The 18,753-nt window shown below is 45.5% G+C and overlaps 2 protein-coding genes across 2 annotated transcripts; one reads left to right on the top strand and one right to left on the bottom strand.

Moving 5' to 3' along the window:
* The first annotated feature begins 370 nt into the window (after positions 1-370).
* On the top strand, positions 371-11,204 carry LOC146578218 (uncharacterized). Its single transcript, XM_085268636.1, has 7 exons — positions 371-777; positions 876-971; positions 1,282-1,605; positions 6,522-6,854; positions 8,805-9,134; positions 9,296-9,625; positions 9,691-11,204. Exons 1-7 carry the CDS (start codon positions 405-407, stop codon positions 9,780-9,782), a joined length of 1,878 nt encoding a protein of 625 aa, XP_085124762.1. The 5' UTR covers positions 371-404; the 3' UTR covers positions 9,783-11,204.
* Positions 10,553-16,808, bottom strand: LOC146578217 (uncharacterized). Its single transcript, XM_085267776.1, has 8 exons — positions 16,776-16,808; positions 16,390-16,567; positions 16,208-16,249; positions 15,850-16,128; positions 15,558-15,785; positions 15,247-15,468; positions 14,959-15,084; positions 10,553-13,211 (listed from the first exon to the last, which is right to left on the bottom strand). Exons 1-8 carry the CDS (start codon positions 16,806-16,808, stop codon positions 13,174-13,176), a joined length of 1,146 nt encoding a protein of 381 aa, XP_085123902.1. The 3' UTR covers positions 10,553-13,173.
* Between the last annotated feature and the right edge of the window lie 1,945 nt (positions 16,809-18,753).

Below are 18,753 nucleotides of genomic sequence, written 5' to 3'. Positions count from 1 at the left end.
GGAGACAGTGGACGGAGACTGTGGATGGAGACTGTGGATGGAGACTGTGGACGGAGACAGTGGACGGAGACTGTGGATGGAGACTGTGGACGGAGACAGTGGACGGAGACTGTGGATGGAGACTGTGGAAGGAGACAGTGGATGGAGACTGTGGATGGAGACAGTGGACGGAGACTGTGGACAGAGTGCTATCACAGGTCCTTCATCCCGACAGAAGCCAGGCTGCAACATTGTAAACAGGATAAACACTGTTTAGAAATATGTGTGTATAACTATCACTGCCTGCACTTTATGTGCACATAAAACATCTTGTGTTATTTTTCTGCACATAGCAACCATTTGCACAGAATCATTTTATTATTTATTTTTTCTATTTTTATGTGGGATCAATAAGGTCTTTGTCTATGTCTGTGTCCTCAGTTTCCCAGTGTGCCTCAGGTGTGGAGGTACTAGAGGGGGTGGAGTTTGTTCTCCTGCCCTGTGAGTATCCTACTTTTGAAGAAAAAGAATCCACAGCTGTGTGGAGTCGCTATGACCTCAATCCCTCCACAGTGCACCTGCGTCGACGAGAAGGCGATGACCTCCAGAACCAAAATGACCAGTTCAGCGGCCGAACATCCATGAATCCTGACGCTCTGGAAACCGGAGACCTCAGTCTCACTCTGAAAAAGCTTCAGCTGTCTGACAGCGGCAGCTACACCTGCACCGTCCGTAAGTTTGGAGTAGAACTGGGTCAGTCAAGAGTGGAACTGCAGGTTCAGCGGGTCAAAGGTGGAGGTCAGTGCAAAGAGATTCAAAATCACATGCAGTGTCACAGAGTGTTAATCATTTTATGTTAACATCATGTAATGTTCATGTTTTCATTGTGTTATAAGTTCCCATCAGTGTCCCAGTGGCTCTGGGTGTCCTGGCTGTAGTTGCAGCTGTCATCGTGGGTGTTGGAGTTCACTTCAGAAGCTATTTTAAGGAAGGTATGTTGTGTGTGTGACGTGTTTGCATTGTGAATAATCTGAATCATCCCTAAACCTCAGATTTATTTTACTTGACTTGACTTGTAGTGTTTTTACTTCTTCTTAATCTATTAGTTATGTTAATAGGTGGTTTTAATTGTCTCCTTTCTTTCAATAAAACACAAACCAGTGTTTCCCCATGTTTCATGTTCTTAAGGAATCCTCCAGCGCATTTTGCAAAACAGGCTCCCCTCACACACTTTACATGTCAAACATGGGGGCTTTGACAGACTGCGCGCACAAATCATTATTTGTTTTTCTTACTTCACAGTCTCACAGGTGGATGTGGATTCGGGGGTGGAGTCTGTTCAGCTGCCCTTTATAACCACAGGTCACCGACATGAAGATGTAACTGTAGAGTGGACTGACAGCTCCAACAGGATAGTGCACGTCTTTAAAAACGGTTCTGACCACCTTGAAAAACAGCACTGGTTTTACAGAAATCGAACAATGATGAGGAAAAACCTGCGGATAGCTGTGGACCTCAGCCTGACTCTGAAATACCCGACAAACAGAGACGCACTCACCTACACCTGCACCGTCTACAGGGGGGAAAACATCCTAAAGAAGAAACAAGTGAAGCTCTATGTCAGAGGTGAGTGCTGTAGACAGAAGATGAAGATGTGAGTCAGGAATTGAAGAGCTTGGTGACCACACTGATAATCTGTCCCTGAGGTGAACAGGACTTGATGAGTGAGCTACAGTAAGATCTATTAAGTTAGGTTTTTCAACCATTACTTTTTTATCAGCTCAAACTGAAGATGTGACACAAGTCCGAGAAATTGAGGAGTTTAAGAGAAATTTATGAAATGATTTAGAATGAAAATATTATAATGATAATGTTTTTGAGTCAATGTCAGCCTGAAAGCACCAGGATTTTGAGGATCAGATGTTTTTGTGGGAAACTCACACGAGCTTCTTCTATTTCTTCTATTCCACATTAAACAACCTCATTAAAATGCTGCACGCTTTGTCTGGGCCTGCATAGCCCAGAATAATAGCTTATTTAACAAAAGTTCATATTAATCTGCATGTAGAGAGAAAATTCAAAGGAAATATTAAGTAGGCAAGCTCCCATTATGGTCTATTAACGTTTCCAGTTTGGGTGTAGTAAGTGAAGATAAAGACAGATGGCACCGATGATAAATTTCTTCCCATAATTGATTTAGGACTGTCAAGGCTCGGCTGTGTGGCAGGCAGGAGTAGGACCCAAAATGCAGGACTCACAGGCACGAGGGAATGAACTCAAAACTCAGCTTTATTTGCTGGCAGAACAAACATATAAACTAAACCAAACTGGGAACCACAAACTAAGAACTCACAGAGAGACACACAGGGAGATCCACACAGCAAGAGGGACGACGTCACACTGAACAGAGGGAGACGCAGACAGAAATACACAGAGGGTTAACGAGGGAAGTGGGAACACACGGGGAACACAGGTGACACTGATAATCATAACGAGACAGGGCGGGGTGAACTGAACACTGACGGGAGAGGTGAAACAGGAAGTACAGGAGGAGAGAGAGCACGAGTAGAACACCAACGTAACGGGCAGGGGAGACACGGAATAAACACGAAAGGGGACGAGGGCTCATAAATACATAGAGGGCACACAGGGGGAAGAGAGAGCACGGGGAGAACTTAGACATAATGGGCAGGGGAAGCATGGAATAAAACATAAGGAGAGACGAGGGCTCACGGATACACAGAGGGGCACACAGGGAGACATGAAGGGCAAGGGATCAAAACTAGAAGCCATAGAATAAATCACACACAAGTACAATAATACGAAAAATCACAAAGAACTAAAAACGCTGGGTCAGGAGACCCAGGACCGTGACAGTACCCCCCCCTCAAGGGCTGGCTCCAGACAGCCCAAACACAGAAAAACAAAACCAAAACAGAAAACAACCCAGGGCGGGCGGCGGGGGCCCAGGACGGAGGGCTCGGAACAGAAAACAAAAGAAGAGCACAGCAAACACCGGAGCCCAAGAAAATAACTCAAACACAGAACAGTTCAGGAGGCCGGCCGTGCGCAAGGCAACGGCGGAGACGTGGAAACAGTTCAGGAGGCCGGCCGTGCGCAAGGCAACGGCGGAGACGTGGAAACAGTTCAGGAGGCCGGCCGTGCGCAAGGCAACGGCGGCGACGTGGAAACAGTTCAGGAGGCCGGCCGTGCGCAAGGCAACGGCGGCGGTGAAGGAGACGACGGAGCAGTTCAGGAGGCCGACCGCGCGGGAGGCGGCGGCGACGATGACAGCGCTGGTCCGGGGGCCGACCGTGCGGAAGGCGACGGCGGCCACTCAGGCGATGACGGCGCAGTTCAGGGGGCCGGCCATGCGGAAGGCGACGGCGGCCACTCAGGCGATGACGGCGCAGTTCAGGGGGCCGGCCATGCGGAAGGCGACGGCGGCCACTCAGGCGATGACGGCGCAGTTCAGGGGGCCGGCCGTGCGGAAGGCGACGGCGGCCACTCAGGCGATGACGGTGCAGTTCAGGCGGCGGCTCTCCAGTGTCAGGCGTACTGGCCGAGGCCCGGTGGGCACAGGACCAGTCGAGACGGGACCAGGCGAAGCACAGGCTGAGGCTGCTGCGGCAGACGAAGGCTCTGAGGAGGCTGCGGCAGACGAAGGCCCTGAGGAGGCCGGGCCAGGCGAGGACGAAGACTCGGAGGCCGGGCCAGGCGGAGCTGCAGAGGCTGAGGCCGGGCCAGGCGGAGCTGCAGAGGCTGAGGCCGGGCCAGGCGGAGCTGCAGCACAGGCGGATGTAGCCGGGCCAGGCGATGACGAGGCGGTCGCAGATGGCGGCTGGACAGGCTCCTCGGGCCCTCCAGCTGATGCGGCGTGAGGCTGAACGGGCTCCTCGGGCCCTCCAGCTGATGCGGCGTGAGGCTGAACGGGCCCCTCGGGCCCTCCAGCGGAGACAGGAGGCTGAACGGGCCCCTCGGACCCTCCAGCGGAGACAGGAGGCTGAACGGGCCCCTCGGACCCTCCAGCGGAGACGGGAGGCTGAACGGGCCCCTCGGACCCTCCAGCGGAGACAGGGAGGTGCTGGCCGGGCTCACTGGAACCCCCAGCGGACGAGGTAGATGGCGGCGTGGGAGCCGCGGAGTCCTGGATGAGCTCATCCGAGCTTCCAGCAGGAGCCGATGTAGAGCCAGAGAGGATTGGGACCCCGGGCTCAATGTTAAGCTGGCTAGAAAACTGCACTGCTACGGGGAACTGGGCCAAAGGTTCAGGTGCGAGCTGAGCTGCTGGACACACGGGGACCTGAGCTGCTAACGGTGGAGAAGTAAATGACTGCACAGGGGACTGAACTGATGTCTGTAGTAACGGTGGTGGTGAGAGTGGAGTAGGTGGTGGAGTTAATGACTTCACAGGGGAATGAACTAGAGGTAGTGATGGTTGTGGTGCTGGTGGTTGAGTGGGTGACTGCACTGGAGACTGCACTGGAGACTGCACTGGGGACACTGGAGACTGCACTGGGGACACTGGAGACTGCAGTGATGGTTGTAGTGGAGGTGTAACGGGTGAAGGAGTGGCTGAAGTGGCTGTGGGTCGGACGGCTAGTGGCTCAGCTACAGGGTATGGTAACGGCAGGGCTCTGGGTTGAATGACTGACTGAGTAGCAGCCTGAGTGGCTGGGTGTAGTGACGGTTGTGGTGGAAGAGAAACAGGTGGTAGTGTGGATGATGGAGCTAAGGGCGACTGAGTGGCAGACCGAACTGATGACTGAAGCGATGGTAGAGGTGAAAATGGAGCTTGTGGTGGAGTTAATGGCTGAGCTAGCGGGGACACAGGAGACTGAACTGAGGGTGGCGGCGAGGGAGCTAACTGAACTGAGGGTGGCGGCGAGGGAGCTAACTGAACTGAGGGTGGCGGCGAGGGAGCTAACTGAACTGAGGGTGGCGGCGAGGGAGCTAACTGAACTGAGGGTGGCGGCGAGGGAGCTAACTGAACTGAGGGTGGCGGCGAGGGAGCTAACTGAACTGAGGGTGGCGGCGAGGGAGCTAACGGAGCTGTGAAGGGCTGCGAGGGAGCTAACGGAGCTGTGAAGGGCTGCGCAGGCGATAAGCAGCTCGCATTGACTCCCGCCACACAAAACACAGCCCCTGAATGAACAGTCATAATGTCTGGAAAAGACACAGAGTTCTCACTCACCACAGCAGGTGAATTAGAAGGCCGAATGTCCGGCTGTGGGGTGGCGCGTCGGCGGCGTGAATGCCGTTTTCTTCGGGAAGCCGGAGGTGCGGTGATGGAGGAAACCGGCAACGACGGAGAGATCGCGGCCGGCTCCTCATCCTCCGACCACATTGCTGCGAGAAAAGCAGCGGGTGAGTGACAGTCAGAGTGGAGGGTGGATGGAGAGGAGTCCAGTGGCAGCAGCGTGGAAACGTTTCCCGATTGTGGCGGTCGCTGTTGCGGTATGACGAGCTCGCGAATTTGTACTGTCTCCTTGGCTTTCTGCAGATTGGACAGTAGGCCCGAAAATCCTGAGAGCTCGTGGAGATGGGGATTCCCTTTGAGAATAGCCTCGATGGCGTTTATCCCAATGGACACGGCTTTAATGTCCGAGGCGTGGGAAACTCGCTCCCACAGGCCGAAGATGCGGGCCAAATCGCTTTCCCGGGAGGAGCCTGCTGGGTCCATGTCTGGTGACGTCGTACTGTCAAGGCTCGGCTGTGTGGCAGGCAGGAGTAGGACCCAAAATGCAGGACTCACAGGCACGAGGGAATGAACTCAAAACTCAGCTTTATTTGCTGGCAGAACAAACATATAAACTAAACCAAACTGGGAACCACAAACTAAGAACTCACAGAGAGACACACAGGGAGATCCACACAGCAAGAGGGACGACGTCACACTGAACAGAGGGAGACGCAGACAGAAATACACAGAGGGTTAACGAGGGAAGTGGGAACACACGGGGAACACAGGTGACACTGATAATCATAACGAGACAGGGCGGGGTGAACTGAACACTGACGGGAGAGGTGAAACAGGAAGTACAGGAGGAGAGAGAGCACGAGTAGAACACCAACGTAACGGGCAGGGGAGACACGGAATAAACACGAAAGGGGACGAGGGCTCATAAATACATAGAGGGCACACAGGGGGAAGAGAGAGCACGGGGAGAACTTAGACATAATGGGCAGGGGAAGCATGGAATAAAACATAAGGAGAGACGAGGGCTCACGGATACACAGAGGGGCACACAGGGAGACATGAAGGGCAAGGGATCAAAACTAGAAGCCATAGAATAAATCACACACAAGTACAATAATACGAAAAATCACAAAGAACTAAAAACGCTGGGTCAGGAGACCCAGGACCGTGACAAGGACACCAAAGATAACACAGTGTCGGCACAGTGGAGCAACAGGACAAATCCCAGGCTGCAGCCAGTCAAACATGTTTTCAGTGCAGATGTTTCACTTCATCCAAACAAAATGTTCTCAGTGCTGATGATGCTGTGTTCAGCTCATTGTGGTATTTTTTCTCCTTTCAGTCCCCCTGGTGGAGGTGGAGCAGGGGGTCGAGTCTGTACAGCTGCCCTGCAAAACCAAACTTCACCTGCTTAAAGGCAGTAAAGTGGAGTGGACCTGCATTTACATCCGGACCACAAAGGTCCACGTGTCTGAGAACGGCTCTGACCAGCCTGAAGAACAAGACCACTTTTACAGAGACCGAACGAAGATGAATGAAGACCTGCTGAAAACTGGAGACCTCAGTCTGACCCTGAGATACCCCACAGACAGAGACAACGAAGTCTACACCTGCACCGCCTACAGCAGCGAGGGAAACATCCTGCTGAAGAGAGAAGTGAGGCTTCGAGTCAAAGGTCAGAAATGAATTTAAGTCAGTTATTTATACAGCACCAAATCACAACAACAACTGCGTCAAGGCACTTTATATTATAAGGTAGTTCCTTCAATAATACAGAGAAAACAGAGAAAAACCCAACAATCATATGAGCCCACTATGGGTAAGTGCTTTGGTGATAGTGGGAGGAAAAAATCCCTTTTAACATGAAGAAACCTCCGTCAGAACCAGGACTGGGGCGGCCATTTCTGACCCATTCCAACAAAACGATGGCTGATAAACAGACATGCTGTGGTAGAGAGGCAGAGGTTATTAATGACTAATTATTACATTCAGAGAGGTGTATTAGTGTATTAACACATCATCGCAATCACAATCAACACAATCATCATCTCGGCTCCTCTGACGACCTGTTTGCTGTTGCATGCTGCTGAAAGGCAGTGGGGAGAGGGGACACTCGGGCAGTGCATTTATCACGTATAATGTGTTTCCTGGATACACTGCTGCTTTTACAGCATTCAGAGATCGATGGCTCCGTGTCAGAGCTGGCTATGAATTTCAGACGGATCAGACTTTAACTTAACAAAAAAGTTATCAGTAGTTCTTTTCATCTTTCCTTATTACCCACACCTACATCCACTCTGTCAGGCCCAGGCTGCTCACTAGGGCTGGGTATCATCGCTGATTTCTATAATCCCTTTGATTCTGATTCACGAAGTCCCGATTTGATTCAATTTAGCCTCAGACAGTCAGAAATATTATAATTCTGATCATTTATCAGCACTGATACATGTGAGACTTCATCACAATTGTGAGCATCACAGCAGATGTCTTTGTGTGAAAGTAACTGAGGATAAAACACAGAAAAACATGAAGGAGATTTTCCTGGTCTGGCGTTTTATAGCAGATAACCTTAAAAATATTCTGCAGTAGATCAAAAACTGTAGAAAACCATGAATCGACATAGCATAACTAAGGGAGGATTCAGGGTCACCTGGTCCAGCCCTAACTATATGCTTTAGCAAAAAGGAAAGTTTGAAGCCTAATCTTGTAAGTAGAGATAGTGTCTGTCTCCTGAATCCAAACTGGAAGCTGGTTCCACAGAAGAGGGGCCTGAAAACTGAAGGCTCTGCCTCCCATTCTACTTTTAAATACTCTAGGAACAACAAGTAGGCCTGCAGAGCGAGAGCGGAGTGCTCTGGGTAAACTGGTGTAAGATCCAATAAAGTGTCATCTTGTCATTATATGCTCCACTTTCTTGTAACTAGTTACCAAAATAGATTGTACTGATACAATACAATAGATTTATACACAAAATGAGTTGAGATCAGGAGTATCTGTACTTCATTGATTTGATTGATCACAATCTGTGTGTTACATGAACACACAGATTGTAGTTTTGGGTAAGTTTAAGGGTCCAAATATGTGTTTCACTCAATGATATACAGATGAATTTACACTTTTTATGTAATCTTTCTTTTTTGGATTTTTTGTTAATAAATGGTAAATGGCCTGTATTTATATAGCGCTTTACTCAGTCTCTAAGGACCCCAAAGCGCTTTACACTACATTCAGTCACCCATTCACACACACAGTCACACACTGGTGATGGCAGCTACAGTGTAGCCACAGCCACCCTGGGGCGCACCGACAGAGGCGAGGTGATAATTTGTCTCCCTTTATTAAAGTCAAACTACCATAAAAAATTAGAGACTCGTTCTTTCTTTGTGAGCAGTCCCACTCAAATCCTACTAAAGTGGACTGAAGGCAACAATTCAAAAGAAATGAAGAACAACCAATAAAATACATTAATCCTGAATTAAATGAGTGTAGTATATTTCATCTTTAGGAAATCAACACAAGCAAAGACAAACATCATAGTTTGAGCTTAAAATTGAATATTAAAGCTCTCTTTGGAATCATTGAATAAAACTGCTGCTGTGTCATGTTGTGTTCGTTGTCCTCTCAGTCTGTCAGGTGGAGGTGGAGGAGGGGGCGGAGTCTGTCCAGCTGCCCTTCACAACCACAGAAAACCTGCCTGCAGATGCTGAAGTGGAGTGGTGGCGCTATGAACCTGAACCACCGATGACTGTTCACAAATATCACGCCGGCTCTGACCAGCCTGACGCACGAGACCAGTTTTACAGAGAGCGAAACGAAATGAGAGACGACTCACTGAAAACTGGAGACCTCAGTCTGACCCTGAAACTCCCCACAGACAGAGACACTGGAAAGTACATCTGCAGAGTTGAGGGGAAAGGGATCAAGAGAAAGAAAACAGTTCTGCTGAGAGTGATGAGTCAGTGCAAATACCTATGAAATATTTCTTACAGTGTATTTGTTTATAAAATAACAATAATTAAATGTAAATATCAGACTGCAGCATAAAGAAGCTTAATAAGGTGTTTTCTAGATTCACTGCTGTCTGTACAGCTCATGTTGTGTTTGTTGTCCTCTCAGACTGTGTGGTGGAGGTGGAGGAGGGGGCGGAGTCTGTCCAGCTGCCCTTCAAAACCACACAAAACCTGCCTGAAGATGCTAAAGTGGAGTGGAGACGCTATGAACCATACAGGAAGGTCCACGTGTATGAGAACGGCTCTGACCAGCCTCACAAACAGCACCAGGATTACAGAGACCGAACGGAGATGAATGAAGACCTGCTGAAAACTGGAGACCTCAGTCTGACCCTGAAACAGCCCACAGAGAGAGACAGTGGAGAATACATCTGTAATGTCTGCAGCAAAGAAAGAAGCGTTTCAAGAGAGACCACGGTGCTATTAAAGGTCAAAGGTCAGTATGAAAATATAAGTTTGTCTCTTGTTGTCTGTCCCTGTCTGACTGTCTTGTCTCTGCAGGGAGAGTTCAGGTCCAGGATCAAACAGGGGACATCAGGAACAGAAGCAGCTCCATTGATCCGACTCCTCTGATGGCTGATCAATCAGTTTGATCTGTGCTTAGTTTAGGATCAGCTTTTAGTTCAAGTTAAAATTAAAGTCCCTTTCTCATGACTACACTTTAAGAAAGGGACTGGAGCACACCAGCCTGCGTGGCAGAGTTCCAAGACTTTTGGGGAAAAAAAACCCTGGACTGATGAGTGTGTGTCATTACACACTGCATTTCAGAAAAGGAAGCTCATACAAACAGTAAAATATGGTGGTGATAGTCTGATAGTCTGAGGCTGTTTTGCTGCCTCGGGACCTGCAAGACTTGCCTCCCTAAATGGAACCATGAATTCGGCCCTCTTAAAGAAACAATTCTTTAGGAGACTATCTGGCCATCCGTTCTCATCTGACCTGAAGCGCACTTGGTTTCTGCAGCCGGAAAATTATGCAAAACACCCAAATAAGTCAAAGTTCTTACCTGAATCTGATTTATATGCTGTGACATGACCTTAAAAACGTGGTTCATGCTTGAAAACCCAGCAATGTGGCTAAATTACAACAATTCTGCAACAGTGAGTGGGCTGAAAATCCTCCACAGTGCTGTTAAAGATTTATTGCAGGTTGTTACAAATGCTTGGTTGCAGTTATTTATTAAATTCAGGGGGCAATAGCTTTTTCTGACATGTTCATCTAGGTTTGGGTTTTTTCCCCTTAATGATAAACACATTTATTTAGAAACTGCATTTTGTATTTACTTCTGTTCTTTGGATAATATTGTAATTCAATTAATGTTTTATCACTCACCTTTGAAAGTTCAGGTCAGGGGTTAACGTGTAATAATGAGAAATAACAGAGAAAAACAAAAGGAAGGTGCAATGAGACATAGGAAATCATGATTCATGGCAAATGAAATTTATCAATAATTGAAAGCCATCCTGACAGTTATTACAAATTAATATTAGCAGGTTCAGTCCCAACTGATGACCTATAAAGATCTGTGTCATTACCAAAGTGTCACAAAAGAAACATCTCATGATGGGTAAACCAGTGAGCTGTCTCAAAACCTTCACAACCGTATTGTTGCAAAACATACTGAAGGTATTGGTTCTAAACTACTGGAGGTTCTAGTGAGCACTGTTGGGTTCTTAATGCAGAGGTGGAAAGAACATCATTTCACCATATATAATAATGATCAGAAGAGTCGTTGAAGAGCCAAGGTGCTACAGAAAAACCTGGAATCAGCAGGTACAATTGTTTCAAGAAGGCATGGCATGTAGGTCACCATCCATGGTGCCATTGCTGAAGAAAAAGAGCTTTTAAAGTTTGCTGAACATTTAGAGAAGCCAGTGAAATATGGTCTGGTCAGATGATCATATGATTGTTCGGTTTTTCTCTGTAGGGTCTACCTTACAATATAAAGGTAACTGTTATTGTGATTGGTCGCTATATGAATAAAATTGACTGGAAATGAAAAGATGACATTTAGTCCTTGCCAAGCTCAATACAGGAAGGCTACATAGATAAAGGTCAGTAAAAATAGTGTTCAAGCTTGTGGTTTATTTTCCGGCTCTACATAAGAAATGCTTCAACCACGAGTGATGGCAGTTCACTGATTATCATTTATACATGTAAACTGGTTGTCTGTGTAAACGAACTGCTGCTACTGCTCTAATCCAGCTGAGCACTCAAGACTCAGCTATTCACACACTGCTTTCTAAGCACCTTTATCAAACACTCACGTTTGGATGGAGGCGTCAGAAGAAATTTGGGGTTCAGTATCTTGCCTAAGAATACTTCAGCATGCAGACAAGAAGACACATTTAGAAGACAACCCACTGCATCACATGAGCCTCAGTCAGCGTTCACAGTGCACAGAGAGATCCTGCTGGTTTGCTGTTTATGCATTACTAATGTAGATTTGTTTTTGACATGCGTGTTTAAGGTTCGGTGCCCAAACTGACAGTGACTGATGGCAACATTTAGACTGAAAACCAAACAATGAAACTCTGAGAGACAAGGACGATTATCGACTCTGTCCACACAGTGGAAAATTAGTTCTTAATAGAGGAAACATCGTCTACATAACAGACCCAATCAGCAGGAGCGATGCTAAACACAGCAGCTGTGGTTTCCTGTTTGATGAAAACAGGTCGTCTGCCTTCATGTTCAGTCGTCATGTTACAGATACTAACTGAACTGAACCTTCAGCAGGTTTTGGACGTTTATGAGACAAATTTAAATCACAAACTTTCATCACTTTAATCCTGCAGGTTTGAAACTGTTTTCTATTATTAGAAAGATTCTTTGTGTATTTCAGGTAAAGTGTGATGCTCATATGTAAATAACATCTTGTTTTGTTTCCTGTCCAACTGGCCAGCTTTGAGATGAAACCAGTCATTTTTAACCAGGATATGTCCTTTAATGCACATATTAAACAAATATGTAGGACTGCTTTCTTCCATCTGAGCAACATCTCTAAAATTAGAAATATCCTGTCTCAGTGTGATGCTGAAAAACAAGTTCATGCATTTATTACTTCTAGGCTCAAAATCGTTTTCTGTGCCTGTCATGAACAGCTGTGTGGCAGGCAGAGGCAAGACCCAAATGCAGGACTTGGAAACAAAGGGGTCGGCTAAAAGAGGCAGCGTTATTAATGTTAGAAGATACTCAGAAAGAAACATAAAAATACAAGAGAAACAAAAAAAGAAAATTAGAGAATATAAACAGGAAACTACGAAGGAAACATAGAACTCACAGAAGAACACAGCAAAACAGGCACGAGGGAGACTGAGGACCTAAACACAGGGATGGGATTACAAACACAATGAGACAGAACACAGAGAAAACAGACAAACGCAGGTACGTGAGCGGGGAGACTGAAAGAATAACAAAACACAGAGAAGAGGCTGGCACAGACTGGACACGAAGGAAATAAACATGAACAACAAGAAATAGAGAATAAGAAATATAAATAATGACGACTCTGACAAATAAGGGAACCTGAGCTCAAGAGACACCAATATAGAACCAGAACAAAGGTCATTGAAACAAGAGAACAAATAAACACATAGTCCATAACAAACACAAAAACTAGGTCAAAGACTGAGGACCATCACAGGACACTCTGTGTCAAACATGAGTGTTCATAAGTTCAGAGTATTGATCAGTTTGAAATGATGGAAGCAGCTCCTGAAAGTGACGACTCTTCACCTCACAGTAGACCTTTGTCAGAGTTCAAGCTGCACAGACTCAAACCAGCAGCAGGTTGATTTCTTTAGTTCCCCGTCAATCCTGGTTCCTCAGGAGGAACTTGCTCCCACAATGACATCACTGTGTGAATGAATGGGAGTGAATGAAGAAAGGAGGAAGCTGATGACTGCCTGTAAATGTTCCCACGGTGACTGACAGAGTGAGACTGTCCACAGGAAGTCTGCAGGTCTGTCCTCAGCTTCCTGTTTACACTTCTTCTGTGGTGTCTGTGGTTCCTTTAGCTTCTGTAAAAATGGGACAGTTGAGTGTGCAGTCATGGTGCAGGTCACTAGAAGGGTGAGGCATTTATTGTCCTACCAACTTTAAAACCTAATTAAAATGTATATGTATGTAACAAATGTATGAAACTTTAAACCTAATTTTTAAACTGAAGCTTAAAGAGAAAAAAGTTAATGATGGATTGCATTTATATAACACTTTTCTAGGCACCCAAAGTACAGTTCCACAGTCACTCTCACACACTGGTGGAGGCAGCTACAGTTGTAGCCACAGCTGCCCGGGGGCAGACTGACAGAAGCGAGGCTGCCATATCGCACCATCGGCCCCTCTGGCCAACACCAGTAGGGGGTAGGGGAAGTGTCTTGCCATAGGACACAACCACCAGGACAGAGAGAGAGCAGGAGGGATCAAACCGGCGACCTTCCACTTATAGAGGAGCTTCCCAATCCACTGAACCACAGTCGCCCCGATAGTTCAGCATGTAATAACACTGGGACATGAGTCATATAGGTGCAGCCTCCCTACCTGTGTTCTCAGGGGTCTGAGTGATGATGTCAGCATTGGTCATGTGTGTTTTTGGGATGACATCATCAAGACAAGAACATGCCAATGAGTGACTGAATATCCGGGTTTTATTTACAACTCACTGAACTTGGATTTCCCATCAACCCTGTTTGCCTGCTGAACTGAATTCAAATATATATTGTTTTCATTTAATAATAATCCTGCAGAGAAATCTTAATTCTTATGAAGACGTTGTGAGGGGCTTCATGAATCTCTCTCTGAAAAAGAGCTCATTTTGTTTCACTTTAAACACTAGTCACACAAAGAGATGAAGACAAGAAACAAAGTTAAGAACATCTTTTGCTGTGTGGTAACTTTACATCTTCCTTTGTTCAGTCCTGTATCTCAGCACCGGTATCTGCTGACATGCACTCTCTCTACTCTCAGACACTGTTTATCTCTACAGAGTCCACAACATTCAAATAGCTGCTAGACTGATCTTAAACACATAAAACACTTCATGGTTTATGTGTTTTACCTTTGATCATTTCCCACTGATCTCAACAAAGAAGCTCCGTCACAGAGAGCTTCTCTCAGCAGTTAACCACACCAGCAGCACCTGTTTTGATGTGGGTGAATGAACGCTCGACTCCGGGAAATATGAACTACTGACTCAGGTGACTTCACTATTTATGTGCTTTTACATCTGATTACTGCTACTACTGTGTATAACCCTCAGATTTACATGGCAATAAAAGAAATAATGTGGTCACTGAACTAGCTTCTCTTTATTTTTGAAAAGATACATCTGGATTAAAAACAAACCAAATCCGCTCAGATTATTTTTAATCTTCAGTTCAGGCCGACAGCTCCTGTTACACTGTGTCATTCACACAAACCTGAATTGACTCCCATCAAACACCGATCATATCTGTTTAAGCTGCAGGATTTCCTGTCTCAGTGCCACGTCTCTCTCTGCTGACTGCCTCATGTTATAAACACTGAACTGACCAACGAAACCACAGTACAGCTTTAATTATGAAACCAGTGACAGGTTTTACTGAGGAAACAGGAACCTAAAAAGTGAAATGCACCTGCATTCAGGTCCCACTTTCAAAACACTAGTTTGATAAGTGTGAGAAGAAGATTCTCATTGTTTCATTGACCACATTTTACAAGCCCAATGAAAACTACTTTTGGGTTTATCTCTCATTGATGTCCCTCGCTAGAACACAGGTGAATGTGTACCTGCAGTGTTTGTCCTCAGACTGGAGTAAAGTACTTCAGGTTCGCTGGCTGGAGTCTTATTGGTCCAGGCTCTACTGGTGACCTCAGCATAGGTGACATCATTTACTGGAGCTGACTGGTATCTCCCTGCAAAGATGAAGTGATCTGAAAGAATACTAGTATTTGTGTCTGTGGAGTTTTAGTCTGAATCTACTTTCTAAGTGTTCTAAAAATAGAAACGCTGATGGAGGCTGTCTTGATGTGTCCAAGATGATGACTTTGGATGAAAATTTGAGACAGACGCCATACCTGTGCGCTTCTTCCACAGAAGATGAAGTACAAACAGAACCAGAACCAATAGCACCAGGGAACCTATAGCAGCTACAATTGGGAATATGAGGGAGGAGGGGGGAGAGGGAGAAGGGGGAGGAGAAAGAAGGGTAGAAGAAAAGGAGATATGAGTGTTTGTGAGTGACGTTATGGTTGTTGTTTCTTCTTTTGTTGTTGTAAACAAGGCTGTGGTTGAAGGACCTGCAGGAGAGATGAGGAAGCTGGTTCAGTCAGTTTATCATCAGCTCAGCAGATTGGCTTTAAACAGGAAGTGATGTCAGTGATCTGACCTCTGACCCTCAGAAAGCTCTGAGGAGATGATCCAAACTCATCAGTAGCACACCAGTAGAGACCTTCATCAGACTGCTGCACGTTAATGGTGATGAGTTTCTCTGATTTAGGTCTAACAAGACGTCCATTACAGTAGAAATAAGCTGCAGCTGTGCCACCAGTTTTCTTCTTACAGCGTAGAGTGACATGACTTCCTGTCCTCACAGGAAGTGCAGGGATCTCCAGGAAGAAAAGACCCACAGAGTGATGTAGAGGTGGTATAACAGTCTGCTGTTAGTCTGATGAAATGAATGACTTCATTACCTGATACAGTGATGTTGACTTCTTCACTCTTCTCTCCAGCTTCACCTTCACACCAGTAAACTCCACTGATTGGCTTGAACTCATCAAACAAACAGGATGAACCATTGAACCTCCCGAAGCCCCGCCCCCTTGCTCCACATGACTCAGTCCCACTTCCTGTGTCCCTCTTCACCGTCCATCCATCAGAGCCCAGCTGACCGTCACATGTCAGAGACACTGAGGCTGCTGTGAAGAACTGCTGAAGGTTTGGACTGACGCTCAGAGAGACTGGAGGACAGACGGACAGTTTCTATCAGTGTTTACACTCAGTGTTTGTCCTGGACCATGGTGCACTTCATCTACTCACCTGTACAAACAGTCAGTGCAAACAGCAGCAGCACACACACACCTGCAACAGGAGGTCAGAGGTCAATGAAGGCCAGAGGTCAATGAAGGTCATAGGATATTAAAGGTGAGAGGTCACTGAAAGAGAGTGGACATTATGACCAGAAGGCAGTAATAGGCCTGGGAGAGCATCTTCTATGTTACCATGTTCACTCTTCACCCTGCTATGATGGCACTTGTTTAGCCATTTGTCACATAGACTCTGGATGTTATATTTCAAAGCTGCACACTGGTTATCTGTGTAGGTCACAGTTAGGTGTTGTGAGAAAGTTGGTGACACCCAGTTGGTGGGGAGGTCCTGGTGGTGAAGTCTTCTGTTCTCCTGTGTCAAGGGTGTAGACAACAGCTGTTGAAACACCTTCTCTTTTAACGTCTATTCAACTAAATGCTGTGCTATTTATCTTTAGTGACTGTGTACCTGCCCCCCCTCTCTCTCTCTCTCGTGCTCATAAGAATAAAAACGAATAGAAAGTTGTTGATTACTTCTACTCATGTGACAAAGTGCAGGAAGACCACGCCCGGGTGCATACTTTTGATAATAGCCCGTCACCAGTAGTAACCATCTATTACCTATGACAAGCCACCTGGGAAGGCGAGACAAACTTTGGAGCAGACACAAGACACTTTGTCGAGAGACACTTCTGCATCGATGACGGGCTGATTTCAGTTCCCACAGAGTCCCACATGTGCAGCCGAGTCCAACCTCAAACTCCACAAAATTGCCTCAAATAGTTTCTTAGTCATGCAAGCCTACACCCGGTGTGGAGTTCTCTCCATATGTAATAGTATCTTCAACCTCTTGTATACTCCGAGTGGAAAACAGTTAAAACATAAACATGTTTAATCAATACCTTTCATAACTTGAAATGCAAATAGAAATGATACATTTTTAAAAATGATGCAAACAACAAAGTAAAATGTTGCTATTTACCCCAAAATGCAGCAAAGGCCTCAGAGTTTTTTGCACAATCATTTCAAACTATTTACAGAACAATCAGGTGTGTTGCATCAAATAAGAAGGCACACAAAGTATTCATGCAACTCCCAAAGAATAGGTCCTGTCCACTATAAAACAGAGGAGAACACCACAAGGTCTGACAGCAGGAGCACCTGTGACATTCACTAGTATAACTCACAAAAACCCAATAACTGCATAACACACTAACTACAGCCTCCAAGTAACTCCCTGATGGATGACATGAGCAATGAATAGCTTCACTGATTTTATTAGGTTCTATTTGAGTCTCAATCTGCTGCTGTTTGAAGCTCATCACCAGAAAAACAACAAAACATACAAACTCTGAGGGAAATGACCAAAACAGTCTCCAGTCTTTTGTTAGACTCTGTGTTTATAGTGGAAAATTTGCTCTTATTAAAGGAAGTGAAGGCTACATAATAGGCAGATAAGACAAACGTGTGGTGAGTGCAACTAGCAGCTGTGGTTTCCTGAATGAACGTCGATGTTCGAAGAAACGAGGTTACTACACCGGGGGACCCCATCCTTGGGGTGGACCCATTTTTGTTTTAGCGTCTTTTGGAGTTTAAAAGCCACAGAGACGCGGTGCTTAGGAAAAATGCATTTCAGCTGTGCTGATGCTCCTGACACGTATAAGACTGGGGAAACCTGCATTCAGCTGGACCTGAAAAACACTATGTCCAGATAAACACAATCAACTTTTGGAGAAAAGTAAAAGATTCTTCATCAGACTAACAACTAAAAACATGACACTTACCTTAACAGTATGGGCTACATCAAATATATTCAAGACCGACAACAACACTTCTCACTGCTGCTAATTTTAACAAAACTAAACAAAAAGTAGAAAAAGGCAATTCACCAAGTCTTGAAAAGTAAAACTGAAAAATAGAAACACAGAATAAAATAAAACATCCATCCAGATCTTTACCACCAACAACATAAAATCTATCTTAATTAAATGGCCAAATTCTCCAATAAATTAGCAATAATAAAGTAAGAAAAAATAAGACATTCAATTTATGGACGCTCAAATTAACAGAGCGACATTAAACGCACCTCATTGCCTGCCGTAGCGTTCTTCGCAGCTGCACTTCACCTCAAAGGTCGGTTAATACATCGGATTGAACTTAACCAAAGTCCAATTAAAGGAAAATAAATGTTTCTAACAAATACAATGAAGAAGATTAAAATAATTCACTGTCAGTTACTGTCGCTGTGAGTTTGACGAGGTCAGCTGCTTCATTTGGTTCTGCCTAAAGTTCTCTCAGTGATCCAGTGTTTATATGATAAGATACGTGTTTAATGCAGAGAGTTGGAATTACAAGTTGGTAAGAAGCTTTTTAACAAAGGTTTGATTTAAGCTTTAAGTTCAAAGGTGAAAGAAATTTCACGTTTGATGAAGGAAGATCAAGGCTAACAAGGACATAGGTCAAAGGTCAAAATAAGGTGAGAAAATATAATAGATATATATAATCAATCAATAAGGTGAAAATATCAGATAAAAGGGTTTCTTTGGTTATAAGGAATAA

Source organism: Mchenga conophoros, linkage group LG3, assembly GCF_057382185.1.
Source record: "Mchenga conophoros isolate Kocher_MC1m ecotype Shallow Benthic linkage group LG3, M_conophoros_male_GT1.1, whole genome shotgun sequence".
In the NCBI taxonomy this organism is placed as follows: domain Eukaryota; kingdom Metazoa; phylum Chordata; class Actinopteri; order Cichliformes; family Cichlidae; genus Mchenga; species Mchenga conophoros.
This window is presented reverse-complemented; position numbering and strand designations above follow the sequence as displayed.